The sequence below is a fragment of the Lepisma saccharinum genome, chromosome 1, assembly GCF_977018435.1.
Source record: "Lepisma saccharinum chromosome 1, izLepSacc3.1, whole genome shotgun sequence".
Taxonomy (NCBI): Eukaryota; Metazoa; Arthropoda; class Insecta; order Zygentoma; family Lepismatidae; genus Lepisma; species Lepisma saccharinum.
Window position 1 is genome coordinate 161011299 of NC_139229.1, and position 20871 is coordinate 161032169.

Here is a 20871-nt window from a genome sequence, read left to right on the forward strand (position 1 = left end):
GATCTTGCTAAAAACAAGAAATAAACTCATCATCATCATCTAAGCCACTATATTTAAAGCTAAACAAATAGGGTAAAGGAGGGCAAGTTCGCCACCAAAATGCTTTTCATTTTTTCCCTTCTAAACGAATTGGGGGAGAAGGACAAAATTTATACGATACAAAAAGTAGTCATTGCGGATTATAACATAAATACTGTGTTACTTATACTTATGACGTAATATTAAAAATACTAAAATGAGAAAAAGTGGCGAAATTCCCGCCACATGCTGGGAAATTCGCTATATAACTTTTTATCGTCAGTTTAAGTGTATGAAATACCAAGTTGTTGCCAATAAGTCAGACAACAAAGTGTAAAAGACCAACAAATGACAATACAAAACTGCTTAAAAAGATACAATACAAACATGTTTAAGAAACATAGGCCTAGAGTGCGCGTCAAATCTCCTGCATATGGCGATAGCCAATAGCAGCGCACTGCAGCTGTGCCATGTCGAAATCTCGCACGGTAAAGAGACAGTGTGGTTGAGCGAAACGCCTTGTCACGGAACAAGGCAACGCCGCACGTCTGTGATTCGCTGGTGCTGTTCGGCCGTTCAAGGCCATATGCAGGAGATTTGACGCGGACTCTAAATGTTCATATGAATTGTGAACAAGTTATGTGTGAAAGATCGCCTGTAAGAAGGGAAATTCGACACATTTTCTGTTACTCTGGCGAATTTACCAGCAAATGCATAGTCGAAAGAAAACAAAGCAAATCTTTTCACGACATTCTTAAGGTTTGAGGTTACGATATCAATAATTAAAAGGAAGAAAAATAATTCTTATCTGCCACGAATTTCCAACGTAGTATTGAAATTCGGCACCTTCCTTTGCCTTCTGTGTAGACGCAACTGCGCATTCCAAACTGTACTGCTTGCTTGCTAGTTCGCTCACCACACTGTAGTTTTCAGTGGAAACAAGGCACATGTTACTTGATGTTTTAAAGGCATCAGTGAGTGTTTCCAACCTATAGTTTCTATCTACGATTACAAAAACCACAAGTACGGCGAAATTCCCAGCATGGCGAACATCCTTTCTTTTACCCTATGTAAATGGCGGTGTTCATTCGATGATATAAACATGGCACTCCATACGCAAACCCTATCTTTCAGTTTCGTCTATGGTGCTGAAGCTATCTGGAATATCAGTAGGGTGACCAACTCTCCTGTATTTTTGGGTATCTCCCGTTAGAGTTGATTTTTTAAAATCCTTCCGGCTCCCGTATTGACATTCTATTTCTCCCGTATAATTCATTAACAATCAAGATCACGACATTTCAACTCATTCCGAGTTGACGAGCCATACAAAACTTCAAGTTGACTGCAAGATCTTGTACGTTTAACCTTTGGAAGGGCAGAAGTGACGTCATATCTTGCATTAGTTCATAGATGCTTAGTTCTGCAGCAGCAGTGGACATATCCATATGGGTTAGGACTAATTTAAGAAACATGCAAATTTGTAATTTTTTATTCTCTATTTTGATTTGTATACTACATGTATATAAAATGTAAATTAATTATTTTGTTTAATTTTATCGATTCTTGGAGTAATGGCGTGCCGCTAAAAATCCGCAAAATTTGTTGTGACTAAATCTTCCGTAAATTCAATGCCGAAAGTTGGAAAACTCCCTTAAATTCATGGCCGAAAGTTGCGCCACTTTATACCGCGTTTGTTACCTGTCCCGGTTCCCGCGCTAGCTGATCGCTGGCTTTTCTCGGTGATGGGAAAAGTCAAAGCCAGGCAGCCAATTAAAATACGCAACGTGGCAACAGCTTCTACGTAAGCGCCTATCTTCTGGCTTCCATTCGCTCCTCGCTGTCCAGCAGACGATTTTTTTCCTAGTTTCTCATTGGCACCGAAACTGTCGAGCGATCCCTAGCGCGGGAAACGGGACAGGTTCTAACAAACGCGGTATAAATATCAGTTACAAGCCATTTAAAGTGTATTTGGAGAGACATTATCTTCCGCGTCTCTCCCGAGAACAACGATTCCTTAGGGCGTTTGACTTCCACGCAGGAGACCTGGGTTCGACTCTTCGGATGGGTCTGATTGCAGCTCAGGCAGAAATTCTTCCATCGATGTCCCTGAATAAGCGACTCGGTCAGCCTCTCGTGAGTGGGTACATGGAGGGTAAAGTCAGCCCGATAGCATCACACCACAACTACGCTCCAGATCGAGAATGCGTGTAGCACATGTGCAAATTTATCTTTACGTTTATATTATAACAAATCTTTCTAGTGTTGAATTTGAGCTCAATGGTCCCTACTTACCAGTATCTTGTACAGTGGATTGACGGAGGGGAATCCTCGATGGCGTAGTGGTAACGTCGCCGTCTTGTGATCAAGGTGTCACGGGTTTGATACCCGGCACATCAGTGGTTCGGATCCAGTCTCGATTAGCCTGTCTAAAGTGAGCTTTAAAACTCGAAATAGTGAAGGGGATCATAACCCCACCCCCCACCCCCGGCGAATACAATATTTGGAAATGTTAAAAAAAAGGGCATAATAGCTTCCCTTTTATGGTGATATCTTAAGTTTTTCCTGGACACGCCATTACTGCTTACTCTTTATATATTGCGTTATGCTACACGATTACATCTTGCTGTATACTTTGTTCCTTCACTGTTAGCAAGTGTTTACAGAGACAAACTTAGGCCTCAGCTTACTTGCTGGGTGGGTGCCTAGATTTTCTGAAGCGTGTACACCTTACAAGTTTTACAGCAACAAATATTGTCACATAGATTACAGTTAATTCTCAACACGCTACAAGATTCAATACAAACATTACTTCTGCAGTATTCGCAAAGTCTTGCAGGATGGAGTCTTTAGTCTTCATAGTTAAGCAGCATCGCACAAGGTGCTGACTTTCTCTCTTTGGTAAACACGAATTTGGCGACTACAAGGCAATGCATGTCCGTTGATATGATATACGACTGCGAGTTGAACTCCTACGTCACAAGAATATGTTTTTATCAACATAGCACATCGCCGAACAAGTGAATTCATCTGAAATGATCAAAAGATTCAGAGGCGTCGAAAGAAAATGTTGTCTAAGTCCAGTGGCGGCGATTGATTTCCAAAACGGAGGGGCAAAGACAGTATTTCCCTTTGTATATAAGGTTTAGCATAGTGCTGGGGCAAAAGTGGCGAAAAGTGAGGGGGCAACTGCCCCCCCCTAATTGCCGCCACTGTTCAAGTAGGTTCCCCTTCAGTGGGCGTGGCTACTAAGATTCTTCACACTATTTCCTGTTTCTTTATATCCGTTTTTATCTCTTGTTTTCCCCCCTCTCTATTTCTTTCTTCCTCTATTTATTCTCTCTATGTTTTTTTTCAGTGTTCAGAAAGTTACTTTTTAAAATCAGGTGAGTTAGTTACTTGGTTCAAAAACTCATTTTAGAAAGTAACTGTAAGTTACTTCTACCGTACAGCAGCGGCGGCTCAAGGAGTAGAGCCGCATTGCCATGGCACTACCCTCAGAAGAAATCCATACGTCGCCAATAAAGTTCAATGAATACATTGATAGTTTACAGACAAGGAGATTCGAATCTTGCAATCGGTCAAGCTGACGTGACGACTGCCCCAACCTCCTCACTGCATCGCCAGCTGTTTCGTTCGTACCCTCGCGAGGCAACAGTTCGTGCCGCCGAAGAGCTGGCCTAATCATGGACCTAACCAAGTTGACACACGTGCAGAGGGTTGAAGAAGTCTCAGCGAGGAACATTTCCACCATGAGCCGAGAACAAAGTGGCAGGAGGCGGGGTTAGCCCATAAGAAACCGTGCCAGTCTTAGCCTGGCCTGGCGAGGGAACTTTCGCAGTGTTGACACGACACAGTTGCCACCTTCAGAAAAAAAATCGCTAAATACGACTGGTTTGTAAGACCCGTTGGGGAAATAATTTTTCTGCCTACTTTTGGAGAAACGAACCTAATATTTTTCCAAAGTAAAATTAACATTTTTGATAATAGATAGATGCACCAAGAGATCCAGACTTTTTAAAAAAATATCCTATAATGATGCGAGTTTCCTTTTGCATTTCGACAATTTCTTTTCATAACAAAGATATTTTCGACATCCAGTTAGAATACGTATGCATGGGGGAGGAGAAGGTGATAGGATTTGTTTTTCCTTTCCTCTTGTAATTGTTATATTTTTAGGGAAGTGCCCTGTAGTGTATAAAGATAGGTTAGTGGGTGACGATGAATCGGATTAGTACGTTATTACTTAAACACATGTTGTTTTCCACGTTACCAAACGAGGACAAACATCTTGGCTAGTGGCGCAACCTCAAGGAGGGGGCGGGGGGGGGGGGCATTGCGGAGTTTTTTTTCTATTTACTTGATCACGTTTGCACTACCCATCATAGTTGCCGCCGGCCGCCACTCCCATACAGTGCATTTTCTTGCAAACAAATTACACACAATCAATGATCATGAATTGCGAAAAAAGTAAAAAAAAAATATGAAGAGATGTTTGTTTTTTATTTCTGATGCAGCCAACAGCAAAAGAAATGGAAGGCAAATTGTCCATCGCTATTTTCATTTTTTTATTCTGCAGCATGTGTTGTTTTAAGGAATGGAATTCTGTTGATGTGAAGCACATATTGTTTTCCACTTTATTACATTTTCATTTAAATTCGTTTGTTTGTTTCGGGTTGGTGTTTTAAGTCCACTTTTGCACAGTAAGGCTAATCGGGACTGGACCTACAGTTTAAAGTGGGATCCGAACCACTATGTGCCTCCACCGGGTATTGAACCTGGGACTCCTTGATTACAAGGCAACGATCCTACCACTGCACCATCGGGGAGACCTTATTTAAATTCGTGATCATCACATTGTGGAAAACAGACTGAATGAAAACGGTGAAGGACAATTTACCTACCATTTCTTTTGCCGTTGGGTGTACATAATATGTCTTCATATATTTATATTACAACAAAAGTAATGATGGACCAAGGTGTCAGCTTTGCTTGAATGACTAATTCTAAAAATCGTTCGTGTGCCGGCCACGGCACTTTGCATGTGGTGGTATGAATTCCACTTGCATCTTTCATTTCCATTCCAAGCTCAACAAGATTCACTCCCTGGACAATAACTTATTCTAGCTGACTACCACGTTCCAAATCAATGCAGCAATCCACGCGAAACACTGAAGTTTTCGTGGTAAAAAAAGGTAAAGTGTTCCCCTGTGCATAGCACCACACCATGAAGGCGTATAGGGAGTGTGGGGGTAACACCCCACACTTTCTTGATCCGGTCGTGAGTGGGGTGATGTGATCAGCATCACGCCCCTGACCGCCTTTACCCCCCAGGGTAAAGCCACCGCGGCCAGCAATTAGAAATGACGATTTGCAGTAAAGCATGGATGTTCTAAAGTTAGCATGCAACAAAGCCTAGCTTCCTTGCCTTACGCGATTCCATGAAAATCCTTTCACTTTAGCATCCAGAGAAACCGTTGGAAACAGTGTTACTGAATTTAACCCTTCCCGCATATTACAAATTTTAGGTTACTTCTATTGTAAAAAAGTAACTGTTGCAGTTAGAGATGTTTAATTTGAAAAAAAAGTAGTTGTAGTTAGAATGCCTCAAAAAGTAACTTACTTGTAACTAGTTACTTCCAAATGCTGCTCTTTATTTCAGCTTCTTCAATGTCCATCTTTCTCTCCTCTACTTTCTTTTTGCCTTTTCCTCTATTTCTGTCACAGCATTTATTTATCTTTATTGCCTCTCAATGTGAGATATTCTTGTTCTACCTTAAATGATTTTGAAAATTTCCCATATGGGATGTTGGGTTGAGCTGGAAGTAATCTAAGACTAACGGTGGGCTACAACTCATCTGGCAGGGACAACTTTGAAAGGATTTTCATTTGCAAAGAACACTTCAATTTGTAATTTCAGTTATTTAAATTGATATTCTTCACATTTGAAAAGAAAGTACAAACACACCAGACACCCAATTTCTCTGTTATTTTAGTGTGCATTGACAATAGAACAATACAAGGTATCCCTCCCGCTCATAAATTTCTACTGTTACTACTGCAAAGCCTTTGTGCCTGGAGTTAGAAAATGATGCAGCAAGCAAGTGCAACTTACCATATTAAAAATGCCATGGAGAGTTTATAAGGACATTGCCACCGGGCAGGTTCTAGGCTGCCCAAATAGCTTGCATAGAGTCAGTGACGTGCACTGAGGAGTAGCTAGTCTAGCAGAGATAGATCAATCAATCTCACATCTCTAATTATTTTCAAATCACAATATTTATTGTCGTGTTAAAGCCACAGTTCGTATGCAACACTTTCTTTTCCACTCGCTTCTTGTCCATCGATGCGATCCGCGGGCAAAGCTGGCTAGGTATCCTAGCTCGCTCTTTCTCCGCCTGACCAGTTTCCAGGTAGAAACGGCCGCCCGAAGGAAAAGGAAGATTTCTACCTCTACCTCCCTTGCCCCTCGCCCCCGCCGCAATGGTTGAAAGCCCAGGCTTTCAGGTCCGCCAGTCTATCTCCTATAGGACAGATAGGGGATTGGTTTCTCATAGATTTTTTGTAAATCCTCTAAAGAACTCAGGGTAAAATTTTCTGCAGTAGCTCTGTATATATTTACACAACCTTTTACACGTTGCACAATATGTATGTATAATATGGGATGTAGTTTTATTATTTTTGAAATGGGAACGTGTTATATGCAGACAATAATGTTATGCTTTCTTTATTTTTTTTTTCAAGTATGGAATATATAATGATTAAATTACAAATATGTGCTCAGGCTCTCTCTCGCTCTTGTTTTAGTAGTGTTTTATTTAAATATACTACTCTTGGCATCTAACAGTCGTAAATACGGATGTATTTATTTGGGCAAGAGAACGCGTGTTCATATTGTTGTTGGTTTGGTTTATTTTACTTCGCTTTTCTGCCACATTTAGTTATCGCGAAAATGAGGATGAGTGATGATACGATGAAATTGATAACGGGACCTCATATGAACAATCCAGGCCAGGATTCGAACCCGTGATGAGTGCGCATTCTTGTCCTATGTGTTGTATTCTGCTGTGAATAATGAAATAATTTGGAATGAAAAATGTAGCCTATCTCAGAACTCAAAAAGCCAAATGAATATTATTGAAGAAACTACAAAAAAGTGTGTTTTGTTACCTGTTTTGTTTCTGTACATAAAGTGTACTTAAAACACCAAATCAACGAACCATGGGGTTCAGCTCGCTACGGGAGTTCCGGGTTCGAACCCCAACCTGGGCATGGGTGTTCTTTGTGTTTGTCCCTTCATTAATTTTATTGTATCATCTTCGCAATTAACCAAATGTGACAAAAAAGTGACGCTAAGTAACAGAAATGAAATCAAATAATCGATTGATTGCTTGATTTGGTTTATTTTACTTCGCTTTTCCGCCACTTTTGGCTAATCGCGAAGATGATACGATAAAATTGATGAAGGGACACACACAAAGAATACCCATGGCCAAGCCGAGGTTCTCTGGCTTAGCAGTCAAATCAAATCTTTTTTTATTTTCGAATGTGAGTGAGGTTTACGTGTACTTTTTCTTAGTACTCATTCATCATTTTGCAATCTTTTCCTGTTATTGACATTCTTTTTTTTAATACTGGGCCCTAAAGGGGGGGAGGGGTATGACCCACACCAACCCCACACCCATTGAGCACGCCACTGACTGCTACTCCAAGTGTCGACGTCACTGCATAGAGTAGAGCAAGAGAGAATGAGGTGGAGAAATACAGAGGAGGTGATAATGAGTAGTATACATGGGCATCGCCAGAAATTTTTGTAGGGGCTGTAAAATAGTTTAAAAATTGTGTAATAATGTAGTCAGTAATAATTATTACAAAGGAATAATAGTAATAAAATTTTCCAATGTTCCTGTAGGCTATATAATGATTCTGAGTCTTGCCCAGCCTCTAATCAAAGTGCAAAGGTAGCCATGTGATGCTGATGACGTCACCTCAACTATATGCGAGATCCCTTTCCTGCAGGATGCTCATGGGCCTTGACAAGTGATGTGGAAAATTTCAAGTAATGTTTAAAGGGAGGCGACTTAACGTGTAACTAAAAGAAATCCACATGAATATCTCTGATTTTCTTGTTATTAACGATCAGAGATTAGGTTGTGTGACTTTTGAATCAGCTTGTAGCTTGATGCTGTTGATCACTAGGCTTTAATGTAAGAAACCTTGCTTTCTAGGAAATCTACGTGTCCGTCACCAGAGCCAGCCCATAACCTCAGCAACACAGAAATCATTGAAAAGCTTACAGACCCTTGTCGTTACGACAAATGGACCAGGCCAGGAATCTACACAGGCCCTCTACAGGTCACAGCAAGAGTGTATGTGTACTTCATTGGATCCATTGAAGCTCAGAGTCTGGTAAGGTTCAAAGCTCTTCAACTGTCATTTATATTTCTCTGAAGTTGTTTAAAAGATAACCAATATACAGGGTGAATCAGAAGTCACGTCACGTAGGGATTCTTCTTTGGTTTTACATCGAGTTTCTGTGATGGTGAAACAGGTTGTTAATGTTTGTGTTTAATTTCTAACCAGTTTCATCAATTCACCCTCTACATTGTAATTAACCTGGAGAAGTCGAAACATGACTTAAAATAACCGAAAAGTACAAAACAAGCTGACAGTAAACCAACACACTACGCATTACTGTGGATTTGCACTTGCATTCACCAGACCTTAACCCTACTTGTGAGCAGGGTGGTATCTATATGAGTGATAAAGGAGAACTTGCCCCTCAGGATACCATATCACCTCTTACTAGTTAACAATTTTATTCCTTGGGGGGAAAGAGATGTTTGCTTGTTTGTGTTTGTGTGTGTGTGTGGAAGGGGGGGAGAGTCTATGTCCTGATACTTGGGTAGAAATTACAGATGTTTTCCTTCCATTATTCAAAATACCACATGATTTTGTCTACTGTGTAAACATTGGTCATCTGAAACAAGAGAATGAAAAAGTTGTTGATTTGACCACTACTATATTGCTCATAAAGGTCTCAGATAAATGAATGCATCTTCTGCATGTTTGCAACATTGAATAATTTCCGAACTAATCAATTAAATTATTATTAATTAACTGAAAACTTAATTAATTAAAACCTTACCCAAATATATTGCAGCCATTATTGAATATTCATGCATTATCCTATTGATTGCTTGAAGAATTTGAATTCTGTGAAAGGGATGACGGGTTAGATGGAAGAAACTGCAAATGTTGAACCTATCTGCTGCATAAAGGCAGCAGACAGGTTACCATTATTATATTGACACTTGCATTGAAATTCAGCTGAGTAACATCTTAGCGCAGATGCATCACAGGTGTTTCCCAAGAAACAGTGTCAATGGCATGAAGTTACTGAACAGGAGCAGGGGGGGGGGGGAGGAGGAATTGTTTACTTCTTAGTCACTTCCTTACTTTGAGTTTCTTTTAGGATTACCAGAGCTAACCTGTAAACAACATAAATAGAAAAAGTTACAAGGTACGTATCACCTGGGGTTCTGGTACAATTTGGAAGGACTATGAGACTTTCCTCCTGTGGAAAAGAAAATCTGGTCCAAAAATTTACTTGGGAGGGGAACTATCTAAATGCATCCCCCTAGAATTTCTCACAAAGGCCTTGTTTATCGTCAATGTGTCATTAAATTTGCATTAAAACCCCCACCAAACTGAAAATCCTGGATAAAACTACTCCTAACAATCACTTTACTTGGCTACCGTCAAGGAATAATGTCAAATTGCATAGTTTGTTTTTAACAGAAACACAAAATGATATATTACACACTGTAATATACATTTGAGGTGATTTGAAAAGTTGATATTCATATTGAAACGAGACAAAGTTATATGCAAACTGCAAAGTAAACGCTTTTATGCAAAATTTGTAGTTGGCTGATGTAACACTTTCTGGAGTTATGCAAAATCCAGGAATACTGAAATCTACAGCAAAACTGCTTTAAATATTAATAAACTTTATAATGATCCATATATTTCAAACATGTGATAGAAGGTTTAGATTGTGTGAATATGCCTACTAGGGTTGAAATTTTTCTTTGTACAATAAGTTTCCAGTTTCTAACTCAAGTTTGAAATTTTATTCAATATAATAACCAGTGCTCGAAGTGGAAATTCCTAGATGCTTGCTTGAGTTTGGGAATAGGTGAGGGGATGCTTCTATGGTTCAACATAGACACAGTGAAGTAGGTGGGAGGGGGCTGATTACACAAATTATCCTAAAAGGGGGGGGGTGGCGTCCCTCCCTACGTCCTCTCCTGCAGGTTAAGTGGTAGAGCAGCCACAGGCTGAACTTCGCCCATGAATAAAGAAATTCTAATTCTAATTCTAAATTCAAGCACTGATGATAACACTGAAATGTCAATTTATTTATTAAATTTAAAGCCAAAATTTTGATTATTTACTTATCACAAATACATTGTAAATTGTCTTTGAAGCAAATTAATATGGTTCTAAAGAACATGGTATTAATATTCTTAAAAATTATGTGAATGAGGGCACATAAATTCTTCCAAATGTTACCATTCATTTTACAAGTTGCAAAATAGAAGTTCTTTTATTCTTTCAGCAATTCACGGCTCAAATACTATTGAGGTTCCGTTGGCGAGATGACCGTCTGAGTTACCACTCCATTGATCCAGACCTTCACAGAGTGATGGGAGAGGACAGGCTTCTTGAAAGCATCTGGTCTCCTCATGTTTATGTTGTGAATGAGAGGGTTTCTCGCATTATGGGGGCAAGCAGAGAGGATGTTCTAGTCACAGTCCGGCCAGATGGAACTGTTCTTCTCTCCAGCAGGTATCAACATTCATATTCATAGATTTCAACAATTTCTTTACACATCCATGTGTTGGAACCAGATAAAAATTGCACATTGGCTCTGATTATCCATAAACATTATATAAATGTGTATTAACCAATTTTGTTATAATGTAAATGTGTATTAATCAATTTTGTTATAATGTAAGGTATCATTATCTAAACGTGAATGCTTCTCAACCAGATGCCACTGATTCTTGCTCTAGTTATATAATTTATGCATATGTTTTTCTAGTACTCCAAGAATAAATGCATAGTTCAGATACTTTGAGTATGTATTAACCTTTTTCAGGCCCGTAGCCAGAATTGATCTCCAGGGGGGAGGGGGGCTCACGGGTTATAAGGGGGGGCTTTGTAAATCAAGTCCATTTTTCAAAAGTTTAAGAGTGTGAAATGAAGGTAAATTGTGTGGGGGGAGGGGAGTCATTAAGTTACATAAAGTTTAGAAATATCACACAAATACTACATTTTTTCTGTATATTTTAAAATATCGCTTGAAGTGTTAATTGGCTGCTACTAAAATCATCCCTTACTACTCACTCCATACTATGTTTGATGATACAGATATTTATATTGCCGAAGAAAAGATGGACAATATTCAATCATAGTGCCTAGCGTACTTTCCACTCCCAGGCCGAAACAATAAAAACTCCACTTCGTTCCCAAAACTTGGGAGCTGTCCACCTTTGACGCAGATGCAGAGGGAATTTGCATAATGACATCAAAGTCACAGATTTCTGTATAAATGGGAGGTCGTAACAGGAGCAACGAAGGTACAGATAAAGAAGGTCCACTGTGAAAGAAGTTTCTAAAGTCTAGAGAAGAGAATCTCCTAAATTCTTGCCGCTACTTACACTTCTTATAAATAAGATGAACGAATGTATTAGCTGCTGTTCATGCTCCCTGAATTTATCCTTCACCAAAGTTGTGAGCAAAATAATATCTGGTGTCTAAATTTTCACTCTTCACTGCAAACAAATTACACAAAATAGTTTTACCTAATGTCAAGGGGGCTGACCTCAGTGCCAGGGGGAGCCGATGGTAGTTCCAGGAGCCCCCCCTGGAACCTGCCTGGCTACGGGCCTGACCTTTTTTTTTCCATATCTTATGTCTCTTTATACACAAAAGGGAAATTATGTCCACAGGCACTTATTCACTTATATCTAACATGTATGCAATTTCATTTCATTCAGAATGAAAGTCACATTATTCTGTGGGATGAATCTTCAGAAGTTTCCATTTGATCAACAATACTGCCCTCTTGAGTTGGAAAGTTGTAAGTATGCATAAAATTAATGCTTATAAAATACATAGGGTGTCCGGAAAAAGAGTGTACCTTTTTTTTAAATATTTTTTCTTGGTTCCTGATGTGGTATGAGCATGCATAGATAATCTCTCCAAGTTTTGTTAACATACTTTACAAAGAATCAATATGTGAACTCTGAGTGATATCAAGTAAAAAATCCATTTCAACCCATATGCAAATCAGCATGTCTCCTGTAACAGCAGCGAAGGCTCCAATGGTCTGCTCTCTTAGGTCCACCAGATCTTGAGGCAACAGTGGGACAAAAATCTTTCCTCATCAAAGCTCCACAAAAAGAGATCCCATAGTGTCATGTCTGGGAACCTCAGGGGGGCATCTCAGGAATGTGTCATGCGACCTATCCACCTTTGGGATATGTACGGTGGGGCAGGGAGTGTTCTGTGGAAATTTTCCAAACTGGTTTTGAGGACTGGATAAAACGCTGGCACAAATGCATCGAACGTGATGGCAACTGTGTGGAAGGGTAACTCTGAATAGAAGACACTACAGGCAAACTATATGTATGTTCATTGTTTCAATCTTTCCATTATTAAACAAATTATACCTCAACAGCCAAAATTTTTTGATACTCCCTCATACAACTAAAACTACGTGGCACAACAGCCCTCGAAGGGCCAGGGCCAGACCTTTTCATTGGGTGACACGTGGTCAGCGCATCGGGTCCCATCACCGCTGTTTTCTGGCCTTCATGACTGGAGTCCGCTACTTCTTCTTTTCAAGTAGCTTCTCAATTGTCCTCACGACGCTGGGTCAACAACAAAATTTTGCTGGCTCCCACTGGGAATCAAACCTGGGGACCGCTCGCACCAAAGGCGAGAGACTGTTTACCACTTGGCTATGTGGGAGCCCTTACATACATATATATTGCGTGATTTTTCTAATTTCTAGTCTCCCTAGAAATGTAACATTATCTGAATAGGTATTTACATGCCAATATATGAAATATTTGCACTGATACTAATGTAGTTTAAAAATATAAAATTTAGTGTACCAATCCAATATTAAATAATAAATATTTTGTACAGAACCTGAGTGATATATTCACTTCTTTAACCAATGTATGTGACCTGTTATCTTTATTTATTTATTTATTTACTCAGAGTTTCAGATACAGTCTTATTTGGCCATTTTACACTGAAACAACATAAAGTAGAAACAAATAATAACAAAAGATAAAAAACAATAACAAGATGGGATAGATTTACATGTTCTTCGTCAGTAATATACAAAAGTTACGTTCTGGAAGGAATATATCTACATTCAGGGGAAGTTTGTTGTAGATTTCTGGGAGCCTGTAAAACAAGGAGCGTTGTAGAAGGGATAGCCTAGTGGTTGGGTTGTGGAAGAGTTGCAGGTTGCGCGTTAGCTTTTGGGGTACCCTAAGTGAGAATTCACTGATTAGGAGATCTGTTCTGATTTTGCCATTTATTATTTTGTATAAAAATTTCATGTCAGCTAGATCACGACGAAAGGATGGAGTGTGAATATTCAGAGCAGCCATGGTGTCTGATTTGGATACATGTCGAAAGGAAGGTATTCTATGGCGAACAATTGCAAGAAAGAAACTGAGAACAGAATCTATTCTGGTGAGATTGGTTTTTGAGGCCATTGCCCAAATTGGGGAACAGTATTCAAGGATGGGCGAGATGAAAGATTTAAAGAATAAAGCAAGAGATGATGGGTTTTGAATTTCGCTAAATCTGTATAGAAGACCGAGAAGGCGCATGGCTTTTTTAGTGGTAGCAATAATATGATAATTAAAAGTGAGTTTTTCATCCATGATAATACCTAGGTCCTTTTTGGGTGGAAACGTTTTGGATAGGTTTGTTTTCAATAGTATAAGTAGACACTACTTTGTTCTTTTTTAGGGAATAAGTAAGGAAAGAGCATTTCTGAGGGTTTAGTTCTAAATTCCACTGACGACACCACTTAACAAGTTCTGTGAGAGCATTTTGAAGAATCATCATGTCATGATGCGATGAGATCTCCTTAAAGAGTTTACAATCATCCGCAAACAAAAGTATATTGATAGGGAGGGAGGACAGTTTTTCAGGGAGGTCATCCATGTACAGAAGGAATAGGAGCGGCCCTAAGACACTCCCCTGGGGAACTCCAGACAAAACGGGAAGAAAGTTAGAAGAGGTACCTGAAAGAACAACACGTTGTTCACGCTCATGGAGGTAGTCTTGGAGTAAAGAGAGAAATTTGCCATGGATGTTAAATCTGGATGATAATTTATGAAGGAGAAATTTATGATTAATTTTGTCAAAGGCTTTCGAAATGTCCAAATATATAGTGTCAAGTTGGGAGTTATTATCAATAGCTCTGGCAGCATGCGAAAGTAAGACGGAAAGATTTGTTAGGCAAGAGCTGCCTGGAAGAAAACCATGTTGTGCTGTGTTGATATATGGTGACGTAAACTGAAGTAACCTGTTTTTGATGATTTTTTCACAAATAATTGATAGTGGCGATAGAAGCGAGATTGGTCTATAGGATTTTACACATTTTTTATCTCCAGTTTTGTGAATGGGCACAATGTTGGCCCGTTTGAAGTTTTTAGGAAACACACCCTTAGAGAAACATTTGTTGAGTAAGGCAGACAGAGGAAGAGCCAAGGAGTTGGCAGTTTTACGTAGGAATATTGTGGGGATTTCATCTGGACCTAGGGACCGGTGGAGGGGCAATGAAGCGAGAAGGTATTTTACTTCCTCGGGGGATGTTTTGATTGAAGATAGTGTGTGAGGACAGACAGCATTTAAGTGGGGGAGAGGGTCGGAAAGTGAGGGAGGTGAGAAGTTCTGATGAAAAAAAACATTAAAAAGTTCGGCTCTTTCTTCTCCACTAGCAATATCAGTATTATGAACAATTTCTTTAGGTATAACTGGGCTTTGTTTTCTTGAATTTAGTAAAGTGAAGAATCTCTTAGGGTTTGTAGTACATTCGGTACCATCTTTAATGTAGAAGACCTTCAATATAGTAAGCATCATATTAATTTTGTATGATATGACAAGAATACATATTTTAAAAAACTTCCAAGTGGATAAAATTCAAGTAGCTCTGATTTCATACTTGTTCTACTTAATATAAACTATTTTTACTGAAGTTAGCTTTGTATGGCATTCTTAAAATCATTTAGCATCTAATCATACAGTGTGTGCAGCAATGGACATTAAAATGCAGTACCATCTTTGATTTATTTTCACAGGGACATACAACACCAGCGATTTGATTTTGTCTTGGGAAAAGGATTCTCCAGTTACAGTAAATGAGAAGTTTGATTTAACCGAGTACAGATTGATCAAAGTGTGGACTAATTTCAGCATCTCTTCCTACTCAGTTGAAATGGCTGAGGAAGATGAGGGTTCTGTCCTAGACTCCGAAAAAGCTATCGCTCGTTACTACGGGAAATTTGGTAAGTTCTAATTCATACTAAAAGGGATACAGGTCCCTCTTTTACTTTCTTAAAGTTAGAATTTCAAGGTCAATATTAGTGAGCAATGTGTGGTGCATGTATAATATTTTCTCTTGTTTACATATTTAAATATATGGCCTATTTCAGTGTATTTCATAAAGCTTTTCCCAAACACACACACTAGCATAACAGACTTGATAATAGCCAGTGCTTCATTTATTCAATTCTTCAGTTCGTTTGTGCTGCAGATACTGCTGATGACTACATTGTAAGTAGTGGCGTCAATAGACTGTATTTTTTAGCAGGATGGGGTACCGCTGCATATGTTGATTAATTTGGTTTATTTTACTTCACATTTCTGCCACTTTTGGCTAACTGCAAAGATGAAGATGACTGATGATATGATGAAATTCATGAAGGGACACAACAGGCCTGGACCAGGATTCGAACCTGGGACCTCTGACTGAAAACTACTCTGCCACGGAGGCTGGCACCTCCACATACGTATTCAGGTGCGAGCTTACATTAATGAATTCTTCCAAAAAGGTGGATCTATAATTCCTGAAACAATGACTGCTCTACTATGTTGGCTGCTGTTTTTTACCATTTGGAACATGTGAAAGGCATTGTATTCATGTCACCAATAAACTGCAGAATTGAAGTAGTTAGGCACTGCTTACCCTCACAGTTATTAAAACTTATCTAGTGTCCATCTACTTTTCAATCATCACTTATGGGGCATCGGCGTGGGCCTCGTCGTCATTGCGCAAAGTAACGTACGTTCGTAAGCTAAGATCTTCTTACAGGAAAGTAATTCTCCGAGTTACTGGGGCTTTTAAAACTACTTCGTCGGAAGCGCTGTTTGTCATAATGGGAACTTTGCCAATTGATTATCAAATTAAGCTGAGTGCAATGACTTATCACTTCAAACGTGGGAACGAGGGGGAGATAACCGAACAAATGGGAGAATTCCTCCCCACCGTCCAGGAGATTAAGGCGAAGATTCATCGAGACTGGCAGCGAGAATGGGGCGAATGCGAGAAGGGTAGAAGACTGCATAACTTTCTCCCCTGCACGCAGGAGAACGTTTTTAACAGGGAAGTCATGCCATCCAGAGGGCTGATACATCTTCTAACAGGACACGGACCATACGGGAGTTACCTCACAAAAATAGGTAAAAGGGGAACGGACGTATGCCGAGACTGCCTGATGGAAAGAGACATGCCAGAACATAGAGTTTTTTTCTTGCCCCGCCTCTGATGAACAGATAATATCGGCCAGAAGAGACCTGCCGAATAACAACATCTTCGAACTGATAAGGAGCGAACATGTAAAGAAGTTATGCGACCTCGCAGACTTAGTGTCTAATATCGAGTTGCGGAGGTACCTGACGGAACCGGAAACCCGGTGCCCACCAGCCCCCCCTCCTCAACAGGAGCCCCGCAGAAGCAGCAGGATACGAAACCAAGTCCCCACACCCCCTCCCCGGAGACCGTCACAATCGCGTCGGGAGCAGATACCAGAGGAAGAAGAGGAGTCGGCACTGGAAGATTCATCCCGAAGGAGAAACTTCAGAGTGTCCACTGGGAGACGAGGAGCCGCCGCCAGGAGAGGGTTACGTCAGCCCAATCAGCCTGGGGAGAGCCATGAAGGTTGCCCGGAGAGAAGTCGTCGAAGATGAAGAATGACCTAAAAACCATCTCTAGGGATAAAATAATGTAATAGCATAATAACGAAAAAAAAAAACTGTTTAAAAGTAATATCAGAACCCCACATTAAATCGTGACTAAAGTTTCTTTAATAATAAATCCAAGATGAGGGACCATAAACTCTTAGAAATTTAACTTGAAAATTGCTAGACTTGGAATCTGCTGGAATCCAGTATGCACCAAAGAGACTTAATATAAAAGGAAATTTCGAAAACTCAAAGAAATTAAATTAAAATTAATTTTTTAACAATGTAAGTGTAGTAAAAACCATGAACATAGATTTATATACTTATTATTAATTAATATAATCTAATATAAAAGTTTGTTTATCTTTTTCCCTTTTTTATAATTGTTATTATTATTATTATCATCAAGTCTACATATAATTATTTGCGTATTTTATGTCATATTTATCTATTACATATCTAACAATTACAGTTTCCGCATAATTAGCATGTTATCAAAACTTAGTATTACTGATTCATGTTAAATTGTGCGGCTGTGATTTCATTCTGAGACCTCATAGCAGCTTCAGTCTGCACGGACATTGAACCTCGCACGGCCACTGTCGCTAGTGTGGAATGCACAGTCAGCTTCATGTCGCATAACCAAGTTGACACGGAGTGCTGACGCCGGTATCTTATCGAGCGTGTGTCCTCAACACATAACTGCAACAACGGCAAGATAAATAAGAAACTACAAAACCTCTTACAGTATGTGTATATTAGGAATCGATATCCACTAAATTAATGAACTAGTCCAGTATTTCAGTGCACTTAACTTCCTTCCAAATAGCAAATTCTCGCCACACATTACAATAAAGCCTGATCTGGAAACCAGACAGGGAACTTGCATCTGTGCAGACTAATCCAAGCCATCGTTCACCCCATCACCCCATCATACTCTCCCCTCAAGCTTAAAACAGTTCTGGATACCAGAATGGTTGTCCCTCCTGTACACAGCATTTCCTACTATCTATACGACAACTAAAACTAACCAATAAACTAACACAAATTAATCCATAACTACTATTAACAAGTTTAATTAATTACCAATCATACAAATGCACAGTAAATTTACAAGAACTCTTAAGACTTGTTCCGATCACCAGAACGGTCTATTAAAATAATACAAACTAAAAATTATTAAATGTAGCTATGTATAGAATCTCCATGTATTTCCTTTTCTTTTTTGTATTTGTATTTTATGTATGAAAATAAAGACGAGAAGAAGTAGGATAAAAAAGGCGGGGGAACCGTTTAAATTCAGGAAACTGATGTCCTGGTTTATTTAAAGGTACCAGGACATTAAGAGCATACCCTCGAAAGTACGCGGGTGGAGGCGGGCTACTTCAGGAGGTTTTCCCCCCTTTAGATATGTATATGTGTTTCAAAAAGTATTATTTTATACTCACTCAATATGTTCTGCACTACTGTCTGCTTCATGTTCTATTTACGTATTATATCATGATTCATTCCATGAACTAGTGTATCTTGTATATCAATTAAATTCAGAAGGAAAAGCTTTGTAATGAGATGTAGTGAAAATGTGATCCAATGAAATGTATGATAAAGTTATAAATGTATACATTCTAAAGGTCAATAAATTTGTTATGTTTACCCTCACATGGAATATGTTGGTGCATGTTTCCAGGGATTTTCCCCATTTGACCTACAATTGAGTTTGAGTTTATGCTCTTAAGTCCAATTTTTGTACAGATAAGCTAATTGGAACTGGAGCTACAGTTTAAAGTGGGATTCAGACCACCATGTGCCTCCACCAGACTTTCCAAAAATGATAGAACCCAGGACTCCTTGGTTATACGAGGGTCACTATTTATATTTTGAGCCTTGGCAACACTGATTGAAGTTAGGCGTGATTTGACGTTTGCACGGAATCGTCTGGCATTATTGACCATAACGTACTTCAAATGTTTTGTCAATAGCTTAATTTGTGTTGTTTATGTTGCCTTGGAGATTGCACGACAACAATGAAATGGAATTAACTTGTGAACATTTTCGTGCAATGATTTTTTACGATTTTCGACGTGGATTATCAAGACAAGAGTGCATCGATCAACTTAGTTCCACATTTGGCGATGAAGCCCCATCCTTTGCCACTGTGAAACAATGGTATAACGAATTTAATCGTGGCCGCCATTCGCTCACCGACGAGATTCGCGAAGGTCGTCCAAAATCAGTTGTTGTTCAAGAAAACATTGATGCTGTGCAAAACCTAATACTGCAAGATCGTCATGTGATATACTGTGAGATTGAGGAAACCATAGGCATTAGTTCCACCAGCATATATAAAATATTACATGATCATTTAGCTGTGAGAAAGTTATGTTCTCGTTGGATCCCACAAAATTTTGACAAAAACTCAAAAAGATGCTCGCGTCAATTGGTGCAAACAAATGCTCAATAAATACAATCGTGGTGCTTCAAAAGACGTATATAAGATTGTAACAGGTGACGAATCATGGATATATGCATATGAGCCGGAATGTAAACAGCAGTCGACTGTATGGGTGTTTCAAGATGAACCCAATCCAACAAAAGTTGTTCACGCTCGAAGCACATCGAAACAAACGGTCGCCTGTTTTTTCGGGAAAACTGGTCATGTGGCAACTGTGCCTTTAGAGGAACGCAGAACGGTCAACTCTGAATGGTACACAACAATTTGTTTGCCAGAGGTCTTCGGTCAAATACGGAAAACAAACAAACGCCGTTGGATCATTCTTCATCAAGACATTGTCAGCTGTCACACATCTCGTCTAACAACCGACTTTATGAACAGTCAAAAAATCGAATTGATGGGTCATCCGCCGGACAGTCGTGATTTGGCACCTAATGACTTCTTCTTGTTCCCGAATGTTAAGAATAAATTGCGTGGACAACGATTTTCGTCGGCGGAAGATGCCGTTGATGCGTTCAAAAACCATATTATGGAGGTGTCTCAAGAAGATTGGAAAAACTGCTTTGACAAATGGTTCGAACGAATGCAAAAGTGTATTGACCATAAAGGAGAATACTTCGAAAAACAATAAAGCAGTTTTCAATGCCAAATTCCTGTTTTTTCATTGTTAGGCTCAAAATATAAATAGTGACCCTCGTAAGGCAACGACTTTACCACTACGCCATTGGGCAGGCCTTTCACTATAATTGGCTAATCCAAAACTGATGGTATATACTCAGTTTAACAAGAAATGTTCAACAATATTTGAAGTTGTCATTGTTGACTGAAAAGAGCAATATACCGTATTTACTCATGTATAATGCGCACTTTTTTCCAAAATTTTTGCTCCCAAAAACTGTGGTGCATATTATGCACAGAATAATTCGGACAGCCAACATGAAACCGTACAAGTTCATTTCATGATTTTGTGACACTCGCATTGATTTTTCATGATTACGGAACCCTATCATGTTATATATCATTGTAAAGCTTAAATCCTGTAGTTTCTGAATATGGCAACAGTATTCCATTCAAGATAGTGACACTAATGTGAAATGCGGTTCAAATAACTTCATCAC

General features: G+C 39.2%; 1 protein-coding gene across 1 annotated transcript in view; it reads left to right on the top strand.

Annotated features, from left to right (window-relative positions):
• SecCl (Secretory chloride channel) overlaps window positions 1–20871 on the top strand; it is a 44961-nt gene that overhangs the window by 14830 nt on the left and 9260 nt on the right. The window contains exons 2-5 of the mRNA XM_083141407.1: window positions 8244–8424; window positions 10640–10869; window positions 12084–12166; window positions 15420–15626. Of these exons, the coding sequence (XP_082997533.1) occupies window positions 8244–8424; window positions 10640–10869; window positions 12084–12166; window positions 15420–15626 (701 nt within the window). The remainder of the gene's footprint in view (window positions 1–8243; window positions 8425–10639; window positions 10870–12083; window positions 12167–15419; window positions 15627–20871) is intronic.